At 48.2% G+C, this 16,069-nt stretch overlaps 5 protein-coding genes across 5 annotated transcripts; 4 read left to right on the top strand and 1 right to left on the bottom strand.

The window, feature by feature from the left end:
• Positions 1-941: 941 nt before the first annotated feature.
• PEX2_024940 (ankyrin repeat domain-containing protein) lies at positions 942-2,686 on the top strand (the record flags this gene model as incomplete). The annotated part of the gene is made up of 3 exons (XM_016739769.1): positions 942-1,417; positions 1,473-2,124; positions 2,180-2,686. The coding sequence occupies 3 exons, from the start codon at positions 942-944 to the stop codon at positions 2,684-2,686; spliced, it is 1,635 nt and encodes a 544-aa protein (XP_016596439.1).
• A 2,932-nt stretch (positions 2,687-5,618) lies between these two features.
• On the top strand, positions 5,619-6,867 carry PEX2_024950 (HAT dimerization; the record flags this gene model as incomplete). Its single annotated transcript, XM_016739770.1, has 4 exons — positions 5,619-6,102; positions 6,153-6,260; positions 6,595-6,734; positions 6,781-6,867. 4 exons carry the CDS (start codon positions 5,619-5,621, stop codon positions 6,865-6,867), a joined length of 819 nt encoding a protein of 272 aa, XP_016596440.1.
• Positions 6,868-7,491: 624 nt separating this feature from the next.
• PEX2_024960 (GAS2 domain protein) lies at positions 7,492-11,636 on the bottom strand (the record flags this gene model as incomplete). The annotated part of the gene is made up of 2 exons (XM_016739771.1): positions 7,492-8,946; positions 9,003-11,636. 2 exons carry the CDS (start codon positions 11,634-11,636, stop codon positions 7,492-7,494), a joined length of 4,089 nt encoding a protein of 1,362 aa, XP_016596441.1.
• A 928-nt stretch (positions 11,637-12,564) lies between these two features.
• PEX2_024970 (Hexokinase, N-terminal) lies at positions 12,565-15,430 on the top strand (the record flags this gene model as incomplete). The annotated part of the gene is made up of 5 exons (XM_016739772.1): positions 12,565-12,727; positions 12,848-13,227; positions 13,274-14,084; positions 14,345-14,463; positions 14,522-15,430. 5 exons carry the CDS (start codon positions 12,565-12,567, stop codon positions 15,428-15,430), a joined length of 2,382 nt encoding a protein of 793 aa, XP_016596442.1.
• A 198-nt stretch (positions 15,431-15,628) lies between these two features.
• Positions 15,629-15,934, top strand: PEX2_024980 (uncharacterized protein; the record flags this gene model as incomplete). The annotated part of the gene is made up of 1 exon (XM_016739773.1): positions 15,629-15,934. The coding sequence occupies one exon, from the start codon at positions 15,629-15,631 to the stop codon at positions 15,932-15,934; it is 306 nt and encodes a 101-aa protein (XP_016596443.1).
• Positions 15,935-16,069: the final 135 nt, after the last annotated feature.

The following is a 16,069-nucleotide window of genomic DNA, read 5'->3' on the forward strand; positions in this document are numbered from 1 at the left end:
TGTCCATGGACAATGGGCCCTAAGGGTAGGGCCCGTCCATGGGCGATGTCGCAGTCTACTTATACTAATTACTTTAGTTTATATTATTCTTTAATATACCTTATATCTTACTTAAAAAGAAGTAAAGCTTATACTAAGATATAAGAATTATTCTAATTATATAAAGACTATTATAAATCTCTTTTATCTTTATATAATAAGAGATAAGCTTTACTATCTTAGTATTAAGGGCTTATAATATTACTTTCTTTTAAAGTATAATTTTTAAAGTAAGTTATATAATTAATTCTCTAAAGTATTTAAAGAAAGTATTATAAATACTAAAAATATAATATATTACTATCTCTTTAGTCTTTAAAAGTACTATAATAAAGTAGTAGTTGTTTTGCCCCCTCGCCGCTCAACGCCGTGTTTCCATTTGATTGTTTCGTATTTTGCGTGCTGTCTTCGTTTAGTTTCCTGGTTCAGGTTCGTTGGTGTCTCGCGATCTCAGAGGGTGTTCAAGCCTATTCACCCACGCGGATTCTTCTGGTTTCCCCCTCCACGGAATAGGAGGGTACTGACGCCGGACACCACGAGAAGGTAGAGATCCATCGTCTCAACTGCTTGACGAGAGCAGTTACCCGGCGTGCATGCCAGGGGCGTTGGGAGACTACAATACTTCCTGAAACTAGTACATGTACTCTGTAGTGCATGTCTCCTTAATGGGCTAACTACACAACGTTAGCGCGTTCACATGACTTGTCATATTTGCGCCCACCGTACTCTGATGGCTAAAAGATTCCCCGAGATGAGCCCCTCAGCTGACTGTGACGTGCAGAGTCAGAAGTCGTCAACCTGAGACATATTTGTATTCGTTATGTGATCTCGCCTATCGAAGCAAACACGAATACAATCCTACCCATCCCATAAAATCCGAACTCTATAACGACATACGCACAATGGCTGAAGTTCTGGGGACAGTTTCCGCTGTACTTGCGATCGCAGAAACTTCACTCAAGGCGTCTTCGGCGCTTCACAAGCTTTTCACAACCATAAAAGACGCACCTCGAGAGATTATGGTTCTCGACCGTGATATCAGCGTCTTCAATTCGCTAGTGATAAGTCTTCAAGCCGCTTTGAATTCGGAAGATGTGATGGTTATTGTGAAAAGGGACATCGAAATTGATGAATTGTTGGAAATACTTCTGCTTCCTATGACGAACTGTAAAGAAGTGTGTGAAGAGATTCACAAGAAGTTGCAAAGTTTTAGAGTTTCCTTGCCATCATCGGAAGGAACCCTGGATATTGAGCCCCCAAGACGCTTTCAACTGAAGTTTGCGAAGTGGCACTTCGCAAAAAAAGATGTTTATGCCTTGCTAGCACGCTTCCAAGCGAGCAAAGGAATCTTCTCAGATGCTATGGGAACTCTGACGCTGTACGAACCGACCTCTTCCCTGAGAATTTACCGTTAGCCGTCTAACCTCCCCAAGGCTTCTTACATTCAGAATACACTCCGTGATGAGCAAAGGCCAGCCCAAAGACCAGTTCATCAACCAAGTGAACGGCATCCAAAGGTTCGATGATGATGCTGGGTCGGCTTTTCTTCGATACACCAAGATGACCCAGGAAGTGTATCTCGACCTAAACACAATGCCCTTGCCCGCAAGGCATGCAAAGCTCAAGGGTCCTCAGCACGCTAAATCCCTTTTAGACGCAGTAAGGAATGATGCATTAGCTTCGGTAGAGATGATGTTGGGTAGTATCGATGTCGATACCCAGGATCCTTTGACTGGGCGAACCGCTCTCTCGATCACAGCTGAGCTCGGCAATCTCCAAATGACTAAACTTCTCCTTAGCCATGGGGCTAATGTCAACATTCGCCAATATAGTTTAAGCAAACAACAAGGCGAGGGTTTTGAGGGGTGTGCAATAGTAAGGAGTGGTCGTTTCCCGCTTCACTGGGCTGTTGTCGGGGATCATATCGAAATTGTCAAGCTTCTGCTGCAGCATCGAGCTAATCCCAATGCGCGAAACAGTGCTGGCCGACCTGTTCTACAGGAGGCTTGTTTTAAAAACAATCCTGAGATGGCCAAGATATTGCTCGAAGCAGGCGCAGATGTGAATGGGATAAACCTCCATTCCGTAAGTTTCCGATTGAAGGAAGACCTTGATATCCATATCGCTGACTGTGTATCAGGGCTGGGCACCTATACATGAATGTTCAAATGGCAAATCTATCGACTTGTTGTATGTGCTTCTTGACTATGGAGCATTACTGGACGTTCCAGTATTCGATTGTTACTATCCAGATGCATATCCAATACATTGGACCACGCGGCTTGGAGAGGGAAACACGCTGAAGATCCTTCTAGCAAGTGGGGCCGATCCTAATGCTTTAATGGCCGAGGATATCTCTTGTCTCCATCTAGCTGCCGCCCGGGGATGGGTAGATGGTATTTTCAGTTTGTTAGAAAAAGGTGCATCGATAAACGCTCAAGACCTATGTCTTCGTGAGACGCCTTTGCATAAAGCGGCGCGGAACTGTGAGATGAGCGCAATTCGGGTCTTATGCATGAATGGGGCCGATACCACTCTTAAGAACATCGATGGACTCACTTACCAGGAGGTTTTGGCGTGTGCACAGCAGATTCCCGATAATTGGCGTGTCGATGTTATGCGTGGATCGTTCTGTTCGAGGTATTAATTCATTGAAGTACCTATTCACCTCGATGGAATTCCACTCGTAACCCCAATCGTTCCAATATTTATCTACATTCAAACGTTTGCGCCTGGAGTTGGCTAAAGAGGTAGTCCTAAATTAAATCATGACATTTTGACACCTGAACAATTTTCAAGAGAGATCCCTGCTCAACACCGAGTGCATCTACATTTGATCTTCGTCAATCTGTGGGGCAAAGAAAATGATCTTTGCGATCCGCACGGGCTCACATATTAGCCAAGTGCGAATTGTGGAATGAAAAAAGGCGTGTCTTGGGGTTAAGATAGAGCAGGGGCAGCAGAAAGTTCATTTGGATATATCTTGGTGCACTGCCAAACTTCGCCAGTGACTTCCAAGGTTCAGATGTCCAAAACTCAAGTGCTGGATTACTAGAGATTTCTGCTTCCATGCACATCATGAAAATTCTAGCCAATAATGAACTTCGATCGGAAGACGACTTACCGGCTACCGTAAATCCCAAGATGCTGAGTTGTGTACTAAAACGGTTAAACCATGGACAAGGGGCCGGAGCTATAGGGACCGAAATCGCAGCATGCGGATGCCGTCGGCAGTCTGTTCTTCAAAAGGATGGTGCGTTTTTGCCGACTTGAATCACTCCACCGGGTACTACGCGACGGTCTGCTTGAATGAAAGGCCGGGGATCTATGACCTTCCCTCGGAGAAGGTATTGATCCCTGGCAGAAGCATCCGCGAGAATGGCGTTGTACTATACGATCCTGCTGTCCTTCCTTTTAGTGGTCTTCAACCCGGAGAGTCTCCCATGGTGCCCACTACCCCAGTTCCTTCTTAGATTAGTATAGTACCGTATCCTGAACCATGCAAGCGGTGAAAGGGTTCGTACTATGAAGAAACATTGACAAGCTAGAGAATAGTACCGGAACTGCGTCCGTAATGAATGTTTATTGCATGGTTACGTCCTGATCTAGCTTTCGTATAAGTTTAACTATAACATCAATGACTGGGGATTGAATGACTGGGAATTTTGACCCCGTGACACGAATTCTTCCCGCCATTCCAAGTCCTAGAAGCCAAGTCAGGCCGACCGACAAAGTCATGTCCGTTTTGGGCTGGGCTGGGCTGGGCTGGGTTGGGTTTTGGGTACCCGCAAGTTTACATACGCGTCGCAAAAGTAGATAGATCCAAACGCACGACGCGACCCCAACAAAGTCCAATTTCCAAATTTTCACAATGGAAAAAATCCATACCCACGCCTGATGGTACGCCTCCTGAGTATGGCTTCTTCTTCCTCCTCCTCGTCGTCGCGATCATTACATCAGGCTTTCAGTCCTCTGCTCTCCATTGAGCCATCATCTGATGCATTCTTGGACTCTGACATTCAGTCCTCTGTGAGAGAATATCCTGCCCCTGAACATTGTGAGACCACCAACAGGTATGCTAAGACAGCCTATAGCCTTTCCCTAGACCTCATAATAACTACGATTTAATCACTCGAAGACCCCCGGGAACGCTAAGGCGTGTGGGGCCTCAAAGAATCAAGAATTGGATCTTGTACGAACCGAGCCTAGAGAGAGAGTTCCTAGGATGGTGGGAAACAACGGAGTACGGTCAAAAGCTCAACGGAGATGGTCAATCTCAGATAAAATGGTCCACCGAATCGCGTCATGCCGACGTTTGGAAGCACTTTGACCAAGTAGCTGATATCGATACTGGGCGTCTACGAGTCTTTTGTCAAGCCTGTCTTACTTTACTTGACCATCAACAGCACAGGGAAAATGGTACAAGCGCCATGGGCAGACACCAGAAATCCAATACTTGTCGCCGCGGGAAAAAGAGAAGATCCCGTCAAACCTTACTCTCTGATTCGTTACAAAATCATTCCACTAGTGCTTCACTTAGCGCAGAAAGAGTCACAACATCTGAATTTGAGGAGCAGTTGCTGAAAACTATTACTTGCCTCCGGCTGCCATTTCAGACTGGAGAATCCCGTGTTCCAAAGACGGTTGAACCTCTTACACTCTGGTCCCGGGGAACTGGAAATTCCGTCGGCGAAGACCCTACGACGGCGACTTCGAGAGGTAGTTGCCGTTCAGCAGGAGTCACAGTTACAAGATCTGCCTGAAAATGCTAAGGTATCACTTGCCCTAGATTGCTGGACCAGCCCATTCCAACAGGCCTTCATGGCAATCACAGTATACTTCATTGACAAGGACTGGAACTATCGAGAAATGCTTCTTGGGTTTGAACCGCTACATGGACCTCACACTGGGAGTAACCTCAGTGATGTTTTGCTCCAACTACTGAAGGACCGGAAACTCCTGGATCGTATCTTTAGCGTCACTACAGATAATGCGGCCAATAACGAAACTCTTATACGAGCCTTGCAAGAGAGACTGATCTCCACCGGTGCAATTGGTTCCAGAGAATCAATAGTTCGAGTTCCTTGTATGGCTCATGTGATTCAGCTTTGCCTGAAACAACTTTTGGGGTATATCAAAGCAGCACCCCGGAACAAAGAGATAAGAACGTTTTAGTCTGACACCCAAGCGAATGAATGGGTTGAAAGATTCGGTCAACCATAGAGACGTGGCTCACACTCTAACTAAAGTAAGCCCGGATTCTCTCTGATTGACTACCAATGTGTATGAAGCACTAATAAAAGTAGATTCGATCATTTGCTGTTTTTGTCAACGCGAGTCCACAACGGCGAGATGCCTTTCTGTGCCTCCAATCAGGTGGTACCCGGCTGTTCCCGTTGCATAATGTTCAAACACGCTGGAATTCGACGTTTCTGATGCTTCGCCGTACGTGCCGGCTCAGGAATGTCATCAACAGATACTGCTGTGATCATGAATACTCGCAGTTCAAGGTTACTAATATCGAATGGAGGCAAATCGACTACCTGGTTCATTTGACCAAACCGTTCTTTCGGTTCACCATGGCTTTGATGAAGACTAGAGACGTTACAATCCACAGTGTGTTCCTCGTATACAGGAAGCTTCTGGAGCATATTGAAAGGTCGAATCGAAAATTAAGAAGAAAGGTAACACCCTGGAAGAAGGACATGTATAGCGCTTTGCTCGTTGCAAGGCAGAAGCTGAAAGAGTACTATGAAAAGACCTACCGCGATCACGGTTTTCTCTATGGCACCGGAACATTACTCGCTCCGCAATATAAACTGAGTGCTTTCGATGATAGAGAGTCCTCTACTTGCCATGAAGATACGTCAAAAAGATACTGTGAATACTTGCGAGCATGTTTCACACAGTATCAGCAGCAGAGCCCAGAGCTGTTATTCCGCACGGTACAGCGCTCTTCCACTTTACATAGCTCGGAGCTTGATCGGCTACTTGAACCCCTGGATGCATCAATGCTCGATGAAGGAACAGAGTATGATGAAGTGGACCAGTATCTTAAAGAGGGTACGAGCGACTGACACACTGCGCTAGAACGACTGACTGACTTCTAATAGCGAATGTTCCTGTAACCTCGCAAATTTACTGGAAGGAGCACGAGAGCAAGTTCCCTGTTCTTTCTCGACTTGCGCGAGACTTGCTTTCTGTCCCAGCCACCGGCGCAGGTGTGGAGAGGCTTTTCAACAGTGCTCGAGACATTTGTTACTATCGTCGAGGTTCTCTATCAAAAATATAAATACAAACTCTCTTATACTCGCCCGTTTGCTATATTGAATGCTCCTCTCCCCTTCTACCTTCTTTCATTCTTCTTCTCTCTTCACCACCCTCTACTTACTTCAGCCTTCCACCAACTCATCACACTCGAAAGTCCTATCACACATTCTCTATCAAAATCTTTATCAACCCTTCAACATGCCTCAGGTGAGTCTACACTGAACTTATTCAGTGTTTACGATTGCAGCCAGTATAATTAGAGAAGGCGAGGCTACTGCCGTCTAGATAGAAGCGAGACCACGAGGTCCATTGCGCGAGCCGCTACGCTAAGTGTGCATATATATGCTCTCCGAGAGGCAGCCGAAGAGACCGAAGCTACTACCTTACAGCTCCAAGTTCAACCTCAAATTTCGATGCCTCCTAGTGTGAGTCCTCATTAATCTTATCAAGTATTATGACTAACGAATATAGGATGAGGTCATGGCATCGCGAGGTGGAATACGAACGCCTCGGTATGAAGTGCTTATCCACACTGTACGGAACTGGTATATCAGATAGAGCGGCATCACCGATGCTGATATGAAGGCTTCGATTCAAGATTGACAAGCAACTTGGCCCATGCTTTTTCAATACATGGATGATAACACTATACTTGTTGGTCACGCCCTACAAAACGACCTCAACGTCTTGGGAGGGCTACACTCTATACCATTACCCACCGATCTTTCCAACTAGTAGACTCGGGGGTCGAGATATCACACATCAAACTGCAAAAATAAATCTTTGAATTACTATATAAGGCGTAGTGTATATAAAAAAGCAATGCAATATGTATGTCAACTATCTGTAAATGCAAAGATCACTCTATCAACCAAATAACTGTAGGGTATTGTTGAGCTCTAACACCACACCAAATCCCGAATCAAACACAAAAACAATTGAGAACAGATTCGCCACGCTGATGCAAGTAGAAGAGATAAGAAAACCCCGAGATATCACAAAGGACGGCGCCAAACATGTACCGCCAAATGTCCATATGTCCAAGAGCCTAGGGCCCAGGATAACGCGAAGAAAAATAAATGCAGACCCATCCATAACAGATATAGTAGGGAAATAAGAACAGGGAAAAATAGGGGAATCAAAAAGATCAGTTTATATGCGAAGGATCACTTTTGTCGAAGTTCACGGCCTGCGAGACCCAAGACCTTTCAGCACGACACGCCTGCTTGTGCCGATAGATCCAATGTCGCCAACGCTGCGGACTTTGGGTAAAAAGTGTCCAACCACACTGCCGTCACCAATCTCAAATCGGTCATCGGAATCGTGGTTGGGCGGCATACTGAGTGCGAACTGGGGTGGGTTATGGGAACTGGAGCGGCGGGTCTTTTGGAGGACATCTGCAACCCAGGCTTCACCCTCTGGGCTCATGGATTCGTACCGAGCACGTGGTTTGGGACCAGCTAATCCCAATGGGGTGGAACGGGATTCGTTGGTCGTGGAGGTAGTAGCGGTGTTGTTGGGGGAGTGAGCATCGCCGACTGAATAGCCCGAAGACACTGAAAGGCGTCTGCCGGTCGAGGAGGGGAGAGGGGCAATGGTAGGTGGGGATGAGGTGGAGGAGGATATGTGGCCTGTTGTTACTGCCCTACTGCCCATTACATCAGATGCGGTTGAGGCTCGTCGTTTCTTGTGAACGGTAAGGGATGAAGGGGGCCGGGCACTGAGCACGGATGGTGGACGGGAGGGGGTTGCCCGGCCAGAGGCAAGATATGACGTAGCTGGGGTCAACATAGTGCCCGGAGAAGTGTAAGACGGCGATGAACGTGTTTTTATACCCTGCACCTCCACACGAGGAGTTTCAGAAACCTTGCGGCGACCGTGATGAATAACATATTCGCGAAGGTATTCGCCAAGGTCAGCCCATCCACCGCCAACACGAACCATCACTCGCTGCCCTTCTTCTCCAACGGTGCGAACGAAGAGTTTGGTCGGTGCGGACTGGCCCCCGTGATGGAGGTGATAGAGCTTGACACAGCTATCCTCTGTTTTGTAGGCATGAGAGTGCCGTCTCCGGGAAGCGGGCATCAGCGTCAGAGAAGGTGCAGGAGTGTTGCTGCGAGCCAAGCCAGTGGGGGATTCGGATCTGTACCGCACTCGTCGGTCCAACGATGACGATGATGAGGATGTGTCTCCTTCGTGGTTCGAGTCGACCATATGGATATGACCAGGCAACGAGTTGAGAATGGAGTTAATCTTTTCATCGAGCTGGTCCCGCGGTTGCTTGCTGTGTTTGGTTGGCGAAGAAGGGCGGAAACCGAAGTCAGTGAGCTCAGATTCATGCTCCTCTACATATGACAGCTCTTGCCTCTTCACACCCAGACTTTCGAGACTAGGATGGGCAGTCAGTCGTTGCCGCCATCGGACAGACTTGGGCTGAAGAAGATGCTCCATGGCTCTTCGAGCAGAATTCATTCCAAATGTCTTTTTGTTTCCTTCCGCAATTTTTGCCATCTCATTTTGAGAGTTCAAGTCACTTGTAGACTTTCCACGGGACAGTTGGTGACGGCCAGTAGGAAGACGTGGAACCGGTGGAATGGATGCAGCAGAAGTATCCTGGAATGTAATTTTGCTTCTTGTCTAAGGCAATCAATTAGCGATGAGCATATAATCAAATGGACAATGAGCTCACATACCTTTGGGGGGTTGGGGAAGTCGGCAGATGTAACAGAGCGTGTCCTAGTCCTAGACGGTTTCACACTAGCCACACCTGGCGCCGACTCGCTCCCTAGGCCCAACCCCAGGCGTTCGTTGATGAACCGCTCGAGGGGTAGGCTGACTGTGCGACTTTGTTGGAAAGAGATTCGCAGATCAGGCTTCTGGTTTTCCAAACGACGCAGACGATCCTCTCTCAGGGTATAGTCCCCATGCGAAGGAGGGTGTATGGATCCCGGGTGAGATGATGTCCCAATGGGCGTTACATTAGAGGAATCAGTGCGCGGCTCAGGTACCTCGGGGCTGGATATGAGGGAAGAATGGTCCGAAAGCAAGGAGCCAACAGATCCTGTAGATGTCCGACGACGATGCGTAATATTATGTACCACTGTACCATCTTTGTCGAGATCAGGCTTCCCCGGGCGGAATTTGGAAAGTTTAATGGGACTCTGTAACGGCTTGCGAACAGTCCGTTGACAAGGTTCTGCTTTCCCTTCATTCTGTGGAGGGTGAGACTTGATGGGGGTACGATTCGAGATTGACTTGGGCGATGCCACAGCCATGGGTATTTGGGAGGCCCTGCCAGACGGTCTCGATTTTGGGACTCGGATTTCCGACCTGTTTGGCGTGAGAACAGGAGAAATAGTTGCTGATGCCGGCGTATCACACTGGTTCTGTTCCCTTGGCCCACTCAGGAATTCAGGACCTTGGGCAGCAGGAGAACTGATGCTCTTAGGCTCAGGCGTAAGCACAGTTGATTTGGTGTGCGGAGAAGCTTGTTTTTCCTCCTCGTCTGAGTTATTGTGTTTTTCATCAGCCACAGTATCATGAGGTGCGTCTTTGCTATCAGCAAAAGCATTCAGCTCTTCTGCGGCGGATACACTAGCAGAAACGACAACCTCAGGAAGTTGGACCTCCTTTTCAGGTACAGTGGATTCTTGAACGAAAGAATCCTCGGCCAGATCACTACGCTCGGACAATGGACTTGGTCTGGTCGAAGCTTGGGTGGGAGATGACACAGGTCCATCGAGCTGTTGGAACCCGGGCGGAGGAATGTTTTCTTTGTTTTCCAACGTGCGATCAATTGCACAAGGCGTATGTGCAAGAGCTGGAAAGGGCTCTCGACCAATCGTAGGAGCTGGTGGGAAATGGGACTGTGTTGGTGTGTCTAGGTCCTCTGCCACGACCACAGGTGTGAGATCTTCCTGCTTCTCTTCGATTGGAGACTTCGATAGAGATGTCAAGAGTCGTAGGTTTGGTGAGGCGTCCCCTTCCACGCAGTCTGCAGGAAGTGGCGTCTGTTCAAGAGGCATCGTTGATTGTTCAACAAGTTGTGGGCCAGTTGGCCTTGAGTCACCGGACGGGAGTTCAAGGGCACACTGAAGTTCAGGCTCATGTTCGATGGCGTGCTCCTGATTAGAAGGGAGATCATCTGAAGGTTCCGATACAGCTGTATCGGATATTAGGTCCTGCCGTGTTTCCTTCAATGACTCTGCGCGCTGGAGGTCGGCTGCGCGCATCTCAGCCATTTCAGACTCGGCTTTTGACCGCAACCACGCGTTGCGAACCTTGTATTTATCAGCCTCCACCACCCATACGGCAAAGTCGGACTCAATGGCTTCTAAGTCATCAATCCATTTTTCGGGCAAAGAATCTGGACGACCCTCCAACGCGTCGAGAACTCGATCCATCCGCCTCCCGACAGCCACGACTGCGGACTCAAGTTTAACATGATCGACAGCTAGGGATGCATCGGAGGATTTGCTCGGGTCGGAGGCACTAGAATGTGGGGTTCGTAAGGCTTGGAGGGAGGAGTCAAGGGCGGAGCGGGTCAAGCTCAGCTCTCTCAACAGACCAGGAATTTGGCGTAGGACAAAAATGCGAACTTCCCAAGTGGTGAGTAGGGCGGTCAGTCGCGATAGGTATGGGAGAGCTCGCAAGATGGTCGCGGTGATGACGGCTGTGAAGTCGCTCAGCTGTACATAGCTGAGCGGCGGAGGTACGGATACGCAGCTTGTGGCGGACGAGGGCCGAGACCTAGATGGAATGTGGGCGTTTAAAACGTGTTCCTTTAATTCTTCCACGTTAAGATCGTCCATTCCATCCCGGATTTCATCGGCTCTCCTCTCATATCGCTCGACCACGTTGGCTAACAAGCTCCCATAGTAGCTTGCCTGGGTGTTGCTAGGAGGGGCCAAGAGCCCCGAAGGGATGGGATTTTGCTCAGAGTGCGATTCGGATGGAGGAATAAAGCCAATCCCAACCTTGGCGTCGCGTTGATTTGGCCAATCCCATGATTGGACCTCTTTGTACCACAGATTCAAGTTTTGGGCAGCTACCGCCGCGCGTATCCCTAGGGCGCGTTCCGACGGCGACACCTGAGAGATGCTTCGTGAGAGAATATCATGGGCGGCTTGTTCATTTGAAGGGACGGCATCGGTCGATGTGAGGGCTTGAAGAGTTGATTCGGGAGAGAGATTGCTGAGGAGAGGGTCGAGTTGTTGGTAGATGGAGCCAGGGATTCTTTCAAGTGAGGTTGAGCGCGAGTTGTTTTGGGAGTGGGAGGGGGGGAGGTCGATGGAAGGGCGATTCGGGTTTATTCGACTGGTCGCCATGCCGAATAGCTGGTCAGCTTAAGTCGGGGGAGTAAAGTCACAGGGAGCCTCGACTGGCTCGAGGATGGCATGTAAGTGACGGACGTCGGAACGAGGGCGGGAAAGAGGACTGTCGAGCCCGCATGCTGAGACGCGCGTCTTAAGAAAGTGCAGAACTTGGCAAGCAATAAGCTCTTGGAAATCGAGAAAATAAAGAAATGGGAAAATGATCGGAGGTTGACGAGGGAGGTCGATGTACAAAAGTGAGAGGTGAGAAGCGAGGGAGGTGCGGAGAGAGTGGATGGTGCCAGAGTGGGCACAAATGAGCGACAAGGATAGAAAGACCGGCTTTCTGATCACAAAGATATCAAAACAATAGTTTTCGGAAGATTTTCTGAAGTTGAATTTATTTTGGAGAATTGGAAGTGGAGATCTTTGATCAGGGGAAAGGCCCTAAGGTCTTGAGTGGAGTTGCCGATAGGAACCATCGCCGGGTGATCCGCCGTACTATGGGGGAAAAGAACTACAACATACATTGATTCATTTTCATACGCTATGACTTGGAAGATGAAAGCATATCGGAGGCTTGAAAAAAAAAGCAATTTTCTATGTTCAATCGGTGAGGAACGCCGATAGAAAAAAAAAAATTCCTGGAAGGGGAAACAAAGCTATTTGAAAATAGCTTCAACTATGGACGCAAGGAGTAATATTTGAATATTTGCCCAATTATTTCCTATTTACACTCCGTAGTAGATATTGATCTATTAAAATCAACCCAAATTACCGATTTGATCAATTTATACTATCACTATGCGGTAATGATGGCGTTGTCGGAACTGATGGCCCACCTGCGCCCATAGCCAAGGAATATTTCCGAGAATCTCCAAAAGTTGCAGAGTTGCAGAGTTGCAGAGCTGCAGAAGTATCTTCTACCAAGCCATCGATCATTATGCAAGGGTTTCGCTACCGCCCTGAACTTATGGAAGGCCTACCCGAAGAGCTCACCAAGGAGCTTAAGAAATATGAAGATTGGTTCTGGCTGGATCCGCCCAAGTTGAAGACGATCTCTGATCACTTCGCTAAGGAATTGGAGAAAGGCCTTACCGTTGAGGGTGGGTCTATTGTCAGTACCAATTGACCCAAGAAAATGTGAATATAGAGTAGATGCTGACTGGAATATTGGCGGGAATTGAAGCCTATGAACGTCACATGGATCATGAGATATCCAACAGGTCAGGAGAAAGGACGCATTCTCACAGTTGATCTGGGGGGAACCAATATCCGTGTATGTGATGTCTGTCTTTCCGCGGGAAAGAGAGACTTCGAGCAACGTCAGCGAAAATACAAGCTTCCAGAAGAAGTCAAGACAACCACAAAAGATGCCCTGTGGGGATTCATTGCGGACCGAATCAAATCGTTCCTCAGTGAGAGTCACAATGATACTAGTGCTTCTGATTCAAACCCAATACCGCTGGCGTTCACATTCTCATTCCCAGTAGAGCAGAAGTCTATCCGCAGCGGCATTCTGCAGCGTTGGACCAAAAACTTCAATGTTTCCGGAGTGGTAGGGCACGATGTGGTACCTCAGCTAGAAGAGGAACTTGCAAAAAGAGTAAGTTCCCATTGAATAACAAGAGAGCCGGGGCTGATCAAACTAGAACGTCCCAGTGAAACTGGTCGCCCTCATCAACGACACAGCGGGGACCCTCATTGCATCACGTTACCGGGATCCGCAGGTAAAGATTGGTAGTATCTTCAGTACTGGCTGCAATGCAGCGTACATGGAAGAATGTCGGTTGATACCGAAGCTGCGCGATTCAGCACTGCCCGAAGATGCAACCGTAATCATCAACACCGAGTACGGTTCCTTTGATAACGAGCGTAAGGTGCTGCCCTTGACTCCATTTGACCGACAGATCGACAACGAGTCCGCCCATCCAGGCAGGCAGATCTATGAGAAAATGGTGGCTGGTTTGTATATAGGAGAGATGCTGCGCCTGGTGATGCTGAAAATGCATGAGGCAGGTTTACTCTTCAAAGGGCAAGATGTCTCACGTCTTCGGACTGCGAACTCATTGGAGACGTCCTTTCTATCTACCGTCGAGATGGACATGTCGGAGAGCCTAACCGACATGAAAGAGGAGTTCATGGATAGCCTAAATCTGGAACTGTCGCTAGATGAACTAAAGGCGTGTCGCCTTCTTATCGGCCTGATCGCGATGCGTGCGGCGCGTCTCTACGCGTGTGGAATTGCGGCCATCTGCAAAAAGAAAGCGATCCGTCAGTGCCACGTTGGGGTTGACGGCTCGGTGTTCAGTAAATATAGTATGTTGAAGGGACGAGTAACCCAGGGTCTTCGTGATATCTTTGGTTGGGACGAAAACAGGTTGGACATGATTGCTCTGAACTCGGCCGAGGATGGGTCTGGAGTAGGAGCAGCATTGGTTGCGAGTTTGACTCTTGACCCGAGTGAGCTAGAAGATTGCAATACGGAGGATATGTAAAATTTAATACTATCAAGCTATTCCGAAGTTGCGAGAAGAGAGTTGTCGACGTGAAATCGTGATCTCTGCCATAGACGATAGCGATAAGCACTTTATTTGAGAATCCTGAGGTCCTCCCTCCATCATTAACTCACACAATGCGGTTCCGAACACAATTAAGAGACAGCCGGACCTTCTCTAGTAAGACTAATCATTAAAATAAAGGATTTGAGCTAACTAAACCAGAGCTCACCGCATCGCTGTCCTCGCTGGGCAAGGTATGTTGGATGCGCCTGGAGTACGAAGTCATCCGCTTTACCATCATACCCGACCAAGGCACACAAGTGTGGGCATCAATACCAGTCGTATGTATAATGATATGACCTCCTCGATCATGTTATCTATATATTGACTATTTTTCAGGGAACCATTTTCGACGACACGACCTACGAGTTAGAATCTAATTCCGACGCCATAAACATCGAAGTCAACATCAGCGTTCTAAACCGAGCCCTGCGTTCCGCCTGGGGCTCAACACATACACAGCTCCGCCTAACTAAAAAAGACAAAACCCCCCTCTTAGCACTAACAGTCCTCGCATCAGAATGGACAGAGGGAAACATAGCCTTGGCCACCAATAATGACGCAGATGGCTTTGGCGACGACTCAAACCCAGAAGCTCCAGCCGATACGACAGGTGATCGAGGACCACGCGAGCGCCAGACATGGATCACCCAAGAAATCCCCATCAAGATCCTCCACGAGTCAGCAGTCGAAGGCCTGCACGAGCCGCACTGCCCAGACCCCGAAGTGCATATCATCCTACCCAATCTAGCGCAGTTGAAGAGCATCTCCGATCGCTTCACAAAACTTGCATCCACAGATAGTAAAAGCCGACAGCCCGGTGTGATGGCGCCCGAAGCGCCGGGGATGCACTCTGTTTCTTTCAGTGGGCCGGGCGCTAACACAGCTGCTACGGCACTGTCCACCAACTCGTCTCCCAAGCTTGAATTATCTGCTAATATGCATGGTTCACTACGGCTGGCTATTGCTACGGACGAGCTGCGCATCGCGAGTGTCTGGTCTGATCTCGTGAACCCGCCGTTAGACCCTGCGCAGATGAGCCAGGAGCAGATGAGCCAGCTGCCTAGTGAGCTTAATCGGAAGCGGGAGGCAAGTGAGGGATTCGAGTCTGGTTGGGCTAAGGTACGGATTGATGGAAAGGATTGGAGTCGGGTGCTTAGTATTGGGAGACTCAGCCCCAAGGTTGTTGCCTGTGAGTTTTTTGCTGGTGGTGTAATTGGAATTGCTGTTCGCTGGTGCAAGTACTGACCCAATTTCTCATTCGCTGCGGTTAGGCTTCGTCAATGAAATGGCACTAGTTCTTTACGTTTATCTTCCAGGTAATCCAAATGGAGAGGAATCTTGTTTAACGGTGAGTTGACATTGCTGCAAGAACGCATTCCTCTAGTAACCAAGCCTTCTAACACTCACGTTTTAGTATTATATCAATTCATTCACCACATGATAATGTGCTGGAACTTGAACTACAATTTTTATTTTTATTTTCCAAAATTTCAGGTGTTCAAAGATTGGAATGAATTATTAGATATCGTTATTAAAACAGGTGCATGTCAGAAGCCATGCAAGAAGAAACCTCCAGTTCCAGAAAATTCCAGCAAGCAACGAAATGCCAGGCCAGAAAACAGCAAGCGGAGGAGGGTGATATACATAGTGCCAGGAGTACGAGCCCTTGACTCCATGGATGAGGTCGCGCCAAAGAACAGCAAAGATCAAGCTATGTGCAAAAGCAAGGCATCGGATGACGTTCAGTGAGCGAGAATGCAGAGAGATGGCGTGTCTGCCGGGGCAAGAAACAAGACACATGCAGGATGCTGGGGCAATGACAAATCTAGTAACAGGGGGTTGTATTATTGAAGGGTAGGGGGATGCGCTTCATCAAAGAAATCA

Source organism: Penicillium expansum (assembly GCF_000769745.1).
Source record: "Penicillium expansum strain MD-8 chromosome Unknown contig67, whole genome shotgun sequence".
NCBI lineage: Eukaryota > Fungi > Ascomycota > Eurotiomycetes > Eurotiales > Aspergillaceae > Penicillium > Penicillium expansum.